The 10090-nt window shown below is 39.4% G+C and overlaps 1 protein-coding gene across 1 annotated transcript; it reads left to right on the top strand.

The window, feature by feature from the left end:
- The first annotated feature begins 430 nt into the window (after nt 1-430).
- On the top strand, nt 431-1454 carry LOC112190738 (nuclear transcription factor Y subunit B-3). Its single transcript, XM_024330216.2, has one exon. It carries the CDS (start codon nt 519-521, stop codon nt 1140-1142), a length of 624 nt encoding a protein of 207 aa, XP_024185984.1. The 5' UTR covers nt 431-518; the 3' UTR covers nt 1143-1454.
- The last annotated feature ends 8636 nt before the right edge of the window (nt 1455-10090 follow it).

Below are 10090 nucleotides of genomic sequence, written 5' to 3'. Positions count from 1 at the left end.
TAATTAGATACAACTAATTTTATCTCAAATTGTAACGGTTTGTATTTACGATTTTTCCCCGTCACAAATTGAAGAATTTGTGATTGGCAAGTCCACACCAACACCCCCCCCCCCCCCCCAAAAAAAATCTTCTTCTCTGTTGAGGACCCACCATATTCAGCTCGTGCAAAACGTTTGACTATAGTCTAACACAGTCAAACGCTTGACTATAGTCCACCAGAGTCGACTCGGCTACAGCCGTAGCAGCCACCTAAAGATCCACCAAAACAGACAATATATTACATGGCATTTTATCAACCGTCCAGATCTCCGACCCGAGAACCCGTCCGACATCCCAGTACCCGCCAGGTGTACCACACTTATCGTTAAACGAACGGATCCAGCTTCGCCACGTGTCGCGGCGCAGCATAATTACCCCGCGGATCCAACGGACCCCAACAACTCTTCTCCAAAAGTCTCGAACTTCAACGCAACGCAGCGCAGCCGCTCCTCCAGAGACCCCGGAAAAAGAATCTCCGATGGCCGACTCGGACAACGACTCCGGCGGCCACAACGGCCACTCGCAGGGAGGGGAGCTGTCGGCGCGTGAGCAGGACCGGTTCCTGCCGATCGCGAACGTGAGCCGCATCATGAAGAAGGCATTGCCGGCCAACGCCAAGATCTCCAAGGACGCGAAGGAGACCGTCCAGGAGTGCGTCTCCGAGTTCATCAGCTTCGTCACCGGCGAGGCCTCCGACAAGTGCCAGCGCGAGAAGCGCAAGACGATCAACGGCGACGATTTGCTCTGGGCCATGACCACCTTGGGATTCGAGGAGTACGTCGAGCCGCTCAAGATCTATCTCCAGAAGTACCGCGAGATGGAAGGAGAGAAAGGCGCCGTCGGAACCGCCGGAAGAGACAAGGAAGGCGGCTCCGGAGGCGGAGGATCGGCTGCTGGAGGCGGCGGCGGAAGCGGAGGCGGATTGAGCTCCGGGACGAGCGGCGGCGGCGGAGGGGGCGCGTTTAATGGGGTTTATGGTGGGATGGGGATGTTGGGTCATCATCAGGGACACGTGTACGGCTCAGGTGGGTATCAACATCAAATGGGGATAGGGGAGAAGCGCGGTGGTTCCGGCGGTGGAGCTTCAGTGAGGTCAAGGTAGGTACTTTACTTGCTAAAAGATGGTGAATTCTTGGAGTAATTGTCGCTATATAATGTGTGTAATTGTAAGAAAGGGAAAATGAGATAGTGTGTACTATAGTGCATGGTACAATGTAGCTAATTTGAGTGAGAGAGAGAACTCAGAGAAGAAGAAGACAGAAACCTTTTTTTTTTTTTTTTGTGTCTGTTTTTCTGTATCATATTGGATTTTCATGCAGTAGTAGTAGTAGTAGAGCTCCTGTTTCTTCTTCCTAGTTGTTTTCATCAATGTGGTTCAGCATCAATGATTCAATGGGATTTGTATTTGTGTTGTTTTGGGGAAAGAGTACTTCAACAATGACCCAACCTCTTGTGTGTTACCAAATAGAGAAATGTCCGAGGATCCAATCCCATCTGCACTGACTGAATTAGACATGGTTTCCACACTAGTGAATTTTTTTTTGGATGTACCGAAATTTATTGAAGCCTGATATTGATGGTTGTGGTGAGAGACAGCAACTTGGTGGTATTTATGGAGGTTTCTTTCACTAGTTTGATTTTGATGGGTTGTTGGGGACTTCAAGTTTGAAGCTTAAGTGGCTCCATATACCCAGAAGGACACTAGTTGGCCTTTAACTTCTCCATGAAACTATACAAGGGGATCCAGTGATCCTAGTCCTAAGAGTTTTTTTTTATAGTTTTTCTGGTTCTTTTCTCCAGTGTGACTGTATCCTTTTTTCTCCTATGCATCTCATCATATTTGAATCCTTTTTTTATTTGATGGTCCAAAAGTTCAACTTCTAAACCGACGAGGGGTACCAACTTCTAAAAAAAGCTTATAATTGAAGGCACGTCACAGAAAGAAGGCACCAGCATCACTATGGCAACAAATAGCATGATGTTAGCCTATTAGGATTGGGTTGTGCTGGATGAACACTAGGATAAAAGCGAATGCAAGAAATCATTGACAAGTATGGATTTGGTTATGACTATATTAGTGACCACTACCAGGTGGTAATTACCTTATCGGATAATGGTCCTGATCGAACTAGGATCTATAAATCCATGACCTACAGGTTGACAACTAAATCTTGGAGAAGGATTGAAGACTATCCTCATGATGGTAATACTATTTCCAACTCTGCAGTATTTGTAGGGGGTGCTCTCCATTGGTTGGTGACGACGTTAAAGTGCGGCTACTACAGTAATTAACTCACTCGATTTAGCCTGTGAGACATACTTGGAAGTGCAAAACCTGATTGTGGGACTTGTAAAATTGAAGCTACATGTGAAGTGCTTGGGGCTTCAAGAGGGTGCTTGTGTATACTTTTCCAGAACACGTCCTATCATCGGCGTGAGATGTGGGTGATGAAGGAATATGGGGTGAGTAAAATTGAAGCTACATGTGAAGTGCTTGGGGCTTCAAGAGGGTGCTTGTGTATACTTTTCCAGAACACGTCCTATCATCGGCGTGAGATGTGGGTGATGAAGGAATATGGGGTGAGTAAAATTGAAGCTACATGTGAAGTGCTTGGGGCTTCAAGAGGGTGCTTGTGTATACTTTTCCAGAACACGTCCTATCATCGGCGTGAGATGTGGGTGATGAAGGAATATGGGGTGAGAGAGTCTTGGACCAAATCAGTCACCATCCCGTTTTGTGTGTTGGACAATACTTATAAATTTAAACCACTGACATCGTTTTCCGGTAACGGCGAAATTCTGCTGAATTCACAGAAGGGTTTTGTTACTTATGATGTAGAGAAAAATTCAATTAGAGAGCTCACTAGTCATGAGGGTAATTTCAATCTGCATGATGATCATGCCTATGTAGGGAGCCTCGTGTCGCCCAATGCTTATGCTTATCACAAGCTTGGAGCCAAAAAGGCTCGACTTTCAAACATGTCATGCTTTTTCTTTCCTATAATTAGTTTTTTTCGGTTTTTATTGACTCTCTTTTTTCTTGTGATGGGAGTTCGAACTTTTGGACATGCATAACATTTGAACTTGAAAAATTACTATGAGTGGAAGCATAAATTACTGTCCCTGTGGCTCTGGCTTCTCCAGAAATCTCTTCTTCAAGCAATCAAAGGGCTGTTACATGATCCCAAAAACAAGCATCAGAATCATACAACAAAGCAATTTCAACTCTAACCCAGAAGAACCCAATTCTGATTTCTACTTCTGTTGAACTTTCTTATTTTAAGTGAAATTTGTTGAAATTAGTGCTCTCCTGGTCCAACTAGGAAACTCCAACACAGTTCGCTGAATTGAGTTCACTGAGAAGCAGAGTTTGCTCAAGTCAATTCGCTGAATAATCATTTAGCTGAGCAATAGTTCACTCATGAAGATCTTCGCTATTGAAGTTCGCTGCTACTGATATTTTGCATCAACTTGCGTTACTGTTTGCTCTATTCAAATTAGCTAGATATTTTGTATCTAAAGTACTTTTTAATCCAATTAATTTAGCATTCATTCTAGATATTTTGTAGGTGATTATACCCTATATAAGCGATAAGATAGTCGTTGTAAGACAAAAAAAAGTTCAGAAACTCAAGTACAAAGTTTGTTGAGTTTAGTTGATCTGTTCATGCTTAATTTGCTAATGCAAATTAATCAAATCAACTAAAGTTGTGGTTTCGATTATATTTTATTCAAATACAAAGTAGAAGCTCCCAAAATTTTAACAAAATTGAGGGAGATGCGTACTAACTACCGCCATGAATTGCTCATCAATTTTCCTGTCCGAGGTACCCACTTAGAACCGTCACTGCCACAAGCGCTCCATTACTAATATAGACCTTTATAAAAATCCTCCTGAACCCAAAAAGTCGGTGAAGTTATCAGTTGCAAACCGAAGTTGTTGATAAGTAAACACCTGATGGGCCTCTCTCTTTTCATATCATTTAGAAAATTATCCACTGTGAGTATCAGAAAGTTTGGATCATGAAAGCTTGGATTATCAGAGCTGCTACCTTTCTGATTACATTTCCTACATACCCAGTGGCGGATCCAGAAAATTTTCTTAGGTAAGGCAAGATTCAAACTAAGTTAATAAGATATGAAAAAAAAAAAGGTGAAAAATTATGTTTATAAATAAGAATTGAAGTCATTTGAAAATACTAACTCCATAAAAAAAAACACAACATCATTTTCTATGCTATACTCTAACCATTCAGGATGTTCATCAAACCAAGAAGGGACAAAATGTCGTTTTGTTCCGCTTATTACCGTTTGGGGAAACTCATGGTTTCGAGACTGACAAGGACCCTTAAGCAAATAACGCCGTCGAACTTGATCACGAATATTTGGATCATAATCCAAGATACGTTTTTGACGTGCAGGGTCTGAAGGAAGATTATCCAAAATTGCTTCAAGTTCATTTTTCTTTGAGCTTTCACTATCAACATTGTTCTTCGTAGAAGTTGAAGTCTCCTCTGGTCTCGACATTTTTTTAAAATATCTCTTTATAACTGTTATCATTGAATTTTACGCATAAAAGATATTGCCATAAAACAATAAAATACATACAAATGGATGAACGAATTCTAATTTGATGAATATCAGTAGCATAAATGTATTGTGTCAAAGTTTAGTAGCATAATTTGATGAAATTCATTAGCATAAATATAAAATATGGTCAGTAGGTATGTAATTATAGGAATCAAAATCGATTCATCATCAAAGCAAACATGGTCAGTAGCTATATAATTATAGGAATCAAATTCAATAGCATAAATATGGTCAGTAGTTCAGTACCTATGTAATTATAGGAATCAAAGCATCATCGATTCATCATCAAACATTCAAACATCACGACCCAAGAAAGGCAAAAAAAAAAAAAAAAAGAAGAAGAAGAAGACTTACTTGATTGTCAATGATCGAAAGAACAAAATTGCTTTCAAATTTTCAATTTCAATTGCCAATATAAAGAGAGATATGGAAGCTCTTCTCCAACATTGGGAATTTGGGACTTGGGAGAACGATGTAGGTCGAAGACTAATCGACGTCTTCTAACTCGTACTCCTATTTGAACTGTGCGTAAGGTTTTTTTTTTCTTCCTTATTTAGTCTTAAAACGACCTCGTTTTGAGTTGGTATCAAAGTTTAAAAAAAAAAAAAATGATCACGTTTCAGTCATATTCTTCCCCAAATTCTGGGTTTTGCCTTTTTCTGCCATTTTTTCATGGCTTCCTTCAGCCAACATATATAACTCAGGGTAAAGAACAAAAAACCCAGCCTAGGCAAGTGCCTAAGCTGGCCTATATATGAATCCGCCCCTGTACATACCACAACAGTACAAGCGGTACAATTAGGATAGTGATCTTCACAATTCAAAAAGACAACTACGTACTGCAAAATGTAACAAAACAATGAAAACCCTTTAGCTCTTCTATATCTTTTAAATAACGATGAACAAGTAACTAAATTACTAACTATTAGACCAAGGCAGAAAGATAAACAACAACAGAGGAGAAACAGAGACATTAAGAATATGCCATGTTAAATTCACGTTGAGGAGCACGGGAAGGCTACGGCGTCAACAATTTCTCTTTCAATACAGTCTCCTTCGATTACTATGATTGGCCTCTCAAAGCCGGAGCCGCCTCTGTTCACCATCTCTGCAAGCCCATAGATCTGATCACTCCCTCACAATATATGGCATACGCGAGGGCGTAGACACTTGTCGAATAAAATTTATATTCATATCTCTAAAATTGGCATTTGAACCTCTCAGCTTAAGTGACATCTCATTTACTTTTACAAATAACCAATTTGCTATCTGGACCTCCCTAATTTTTCCAAAACGCCCATCGTCCAATAAAATTAAAAGTTTTTTTTTTTTTTTTTCATTCCTCCAAAATCGGTAGTTGAGCCTCCTTCACTTTTTAAAGATTTGACAATCCTAATTTACCCTTGATACAATTAAATTGCACAAAAAAACCTCCAATTGGTAGTCCTCTCTTTCTTGTTATAGTTTTTCATTAAATCAATTGAATATATAGAAGCAGGTTGGTACACTGCTATTTGATTAACCAAATCTTTAATTGAATTAAGTCTTTGGATGCAAATTTTTCATGACTTAATTATCATTTACAAGAAGAAGAAACATTACGTGCTTGTGTTGAAAGTGGTCATGGTATTCCAACTTCCAAAGCTGGTCCAACCACTACAAAAAAAAAAAATTCAATGGCCACAGCGTTGTGCAGTAGCGAAAAGTGAAATTGCTGTCATGAAAAACCAATGGCAATGGCGATTGCGTTGATATTGTTGAGGGCGTTGCCATTGGTATTTGTGACAGCAATTGGGCCGTCGCAAGCTTATTAGCAAAGGCAAATCCTTGCCGTCGCAAGAATTTTGCTACTGAAAAATACTTAGCCCGGCCTGCATAAGAGCCTGCAAAAAGCTTTGCATTGTGGGTAGAGGGCCAGGCTTGGTTTAGAGATTTGAATCTCGGCCTAGCCTCCAAAGGCTCGTAAAAGCCCGCCAAGCCTGCAAATTAAATACTATAATATGTGTAGTTAATTATATATACTATATATATATATATATATATAATGTTATACAATAAATGCATGCAGATATATATATGTATGCATGTATTACTGAATATATTATATATTAGACAATTCACACACACACACACAGGTCCGATCACAGGAGACGTTCGCACTATCGTTAAAGTGTGGACGTCGACGCCGCAGCAGCTTTCAGGCTACGACGGCGGCTCAAGGCTTGTCGGAAGGAGGCCGGAGGCATCCTAAACAACTTATGGGAAGCGATTGAGGTCGGAGGAGATCGAGGTTGAAGGTTTTGGGTAGCGACCTCACCTACAACTGCAAGGTTCTAAGCAGCACTGCAACCCGGTTGTTGGCGACTCCACCCGACTGCAGATTGGTCTGTCTGACCCCTGACCTTCTTCCGGCAAGAGGCGTGGCACTGTGGCAGCCTCAGCAGAGCAGAAGCATCGACGTCCGCACTTTAGCGATAGTGCGGACGTCCGCTTTCAAACGGCTTCCCATATATATATATATATATATATATATGTGCATATATATAAATACACACACACACATATAAATATATATCTATATGCATGTGCATGTTCTTTCTCGAAATTAATTACCCAAGCTGTACTTCAAGAACCCTAATTAATTTACTTAGATACAAAATTAAATGTAGATTAAATTTTTTATTATTGGGAACTAGAGAATATAGGCTCAGCCCGGATAAATGAGTCCTACCCGACCTTGCCTGAAAAAGCCTGTAAGACCTTGTTTATGGACGGACTTAGATCTTTAAACTTATAATGAACCCCGGTCCGTCATTATATAAAAATATCGTAAAACCTGGCGGGCGACCCTTTATAGAACATCCCATTCAACATTTAGAAAATGAGCCCATGCCTTTAGGCTTTGCCCAATTAAACAATTGGTTAGAGTTTTTTCAGGAAAACGTGGCCGGATTATCCTCCAAGTTATTTCTAAAAGGGAAAATTGCACAAATGATCACTCAACTATGACTCATTCGACACTTTGGTCACTGAAGTTTCAAATATATCACTTTGGTCACTTAACTATTACATTGTCAATCACTTTAGTCACTTTGTTAATTTTTTTCATTAAAAAAAAAATTATTTGCAACAATATTAATGATATTTTCATCCAACCAATTGTGAAAAATTAAGAAATATGTATTAGAATGATTGGGAGAAGTGATTAAAGTGAGAAAAAATACACCTTGGGTGACTAAGTGGTTAACAGTGTAATAGTTGAGTGACCAAAGTGATATATTTGAAACTTCAGTGACCAAAGTGTTGAATGAGTATTCGAGTCATAGTTGAGTGACCATTTGTGGAATTCTCCCTTTCTAAAAACAAAAATTTCAGCACTAATTAAGGTCATAGCTCCACGTGAGACTAGCTAATGTCTTTTTAGCCATAAACACAAACTTTACCGCCCTCTATTTAAACATTTGTGATTACAGAAATGTTGCGGTTCACACTGAAATAGATATCAGTGGCCTAAATATCAAAGAGTTTCAAATATCCATTGTGACCTTCCTCAATTAGTCAACTTATTTTCTTCTTATAACTACCTAAATTCAATCTTATGGCTACCCTTTGTCCTTCATATAAAAATAATTATACTATAGCAATCATCACTATATTTTTCTTTCATCTCATATATTACTATGTTACAGCAACAACTTCTATCAATAACAACGGTGGCTTTAATGGCCATCTTATCGGAAGAAATTCTCCATATTCACCATTTTACAACCAAAAACCAATAAAGTTTTTCGACGGTTGATGGATCCAGACACAGCGGGATCCACATTGCCAACCGATTCGGGTGATGGCTTTAATATGAAGTTCTCATTGGGAACCCCGCCCTTAGATATTTATGCAGCTGCAGATACAGGCAGCGATCTGGTATGGACGCAATGTCAGCCGTGTCAAGCTTGTTACGAGACCAAATATGCCCTCTTGGCGATGCCAGACCACCAAACTATTCACCAAACATATGTAGAAAATTTCCTGAAGGAAATTGTGATTATCGTGTCACGTATGCAGACAAGGCATCCTCTACAGGCGTATTGGCAAAAGAAACAATTACCTTGACATCTAAGACAGGTAAAGTTGTAACTCTAAAAAAATATTGTCTTTGGGTGTGGGTTTTTGAATGATGCTGGTCCAGTTGGTGCAACTGGAAATCAAATGGGAGTGATTGGGCTTGGAAAGGGGCCTTTGTCATTTGTTTCTCAAATTGCTCCCCATTAGGCCTCATCAAAAAGTCCGCGGATTAAGTGGGCCGATGGAGACCCGTCGGCCCGGAGGGCCAAAATCCCGGCCCGGCCCGTCAAAAAGCAGCAAAAGCTCACCTCGGTGGGCAGATGGAGGCCCGTCAAAAAGTCCTCAAAAACCAGGTCCTGCCCTGCAAAAGCCCACTAGGCCCGGCCCGTAAAAGCCCATAAACTATTATATTTTTTATATATATATATACATATATCTATATATGTATGTTGATGTGCTCATATTTTCTTATATTTCTATGCCTCTTTCTCTTGGAGTCTTGGTATATATGTTTAGTTCTCCTTATTTATGGTTCATTTATGTTAGTTTAGTGTCTTTGTAGGTGTGTTTCAAAGAAAGAAGAAAAGAAGCTAAGCTGAGTTAACTAACACAGAAAACTGTTGTGCATAACACCTAACTTCGCTGAATTACTGGAAACTGCTCGGATGAAATTAGGAGTTGTACTCACGGAAAGCCCTATGTGTCTAGTTTCTGAGGAAATTTACGGTTTATGATTCTGACTTTTCTAAAAGGAGTTATGGCTATTTAAGTGAAGCCAGTTCAACTTAGACTAAATCTGCAACATCTTTTACAAATTCAAGTCTAGAACCTAACTTCGCTGAATTACTGGGAACTGCTTGGATGGAATTAGAAGCTGTATCCTATATGCACGGAAAGCCCCATGTGTCTAGTTTCTGAAGAATTTTACGGTTTACGATTATGACTTTTCTAAAAAGAGTTATGACAATTTAAGTGAAGGCAGTTCAGCTTGGACGGGAATCTGCAACATCTTTTACAAGTTCATGTCTAGAAGGCCCAACACATATATTTCAAAATCTTCAGTGTGCCGCATCATCATTATTGAAGATTCAGGACTTTTAGACATGTTTATATATGTGTGTGTGTATATATATATATATATATGTATATGTATATGTATATGTATATGTTATGTGTGTGTGTGTGTGTGTGTGTGTGTGTGTGTGTTTGTGTGAGTGTGAATTTGTTGTTATTTGGCTTATGGTGAAATTGGAAGTTCTCATACTTCTATATAGAATATGTGCATATATATTCTACATGTCATGAATACGGTTGACCGATTCGATCGGATTCGAAAATATGGTGAAATTAGCTAAATTTTTTACCACACTCATAATTTATTATAATAATCTCATCCAA

This window comes from Rosa chinensis, chromosome 2 (genome assembly GCF_002994745.2).
Source record: "Rosa chinensis cultivar Old Blush chromosome 2, RchiOBHm-V2, whole genome shotgun sequence".
NCBI lineage: Eukaryota > Viridiplantae > Streptophyta > Magnoliopsida > Rosales > Rosaceae > Rosa > Rosa chinensis.
The sequence above is the reverse complement of the archived record's forward strand: the minus strand, read 5'-3'. Positions and strand labels throughout refer to the sequence as shown.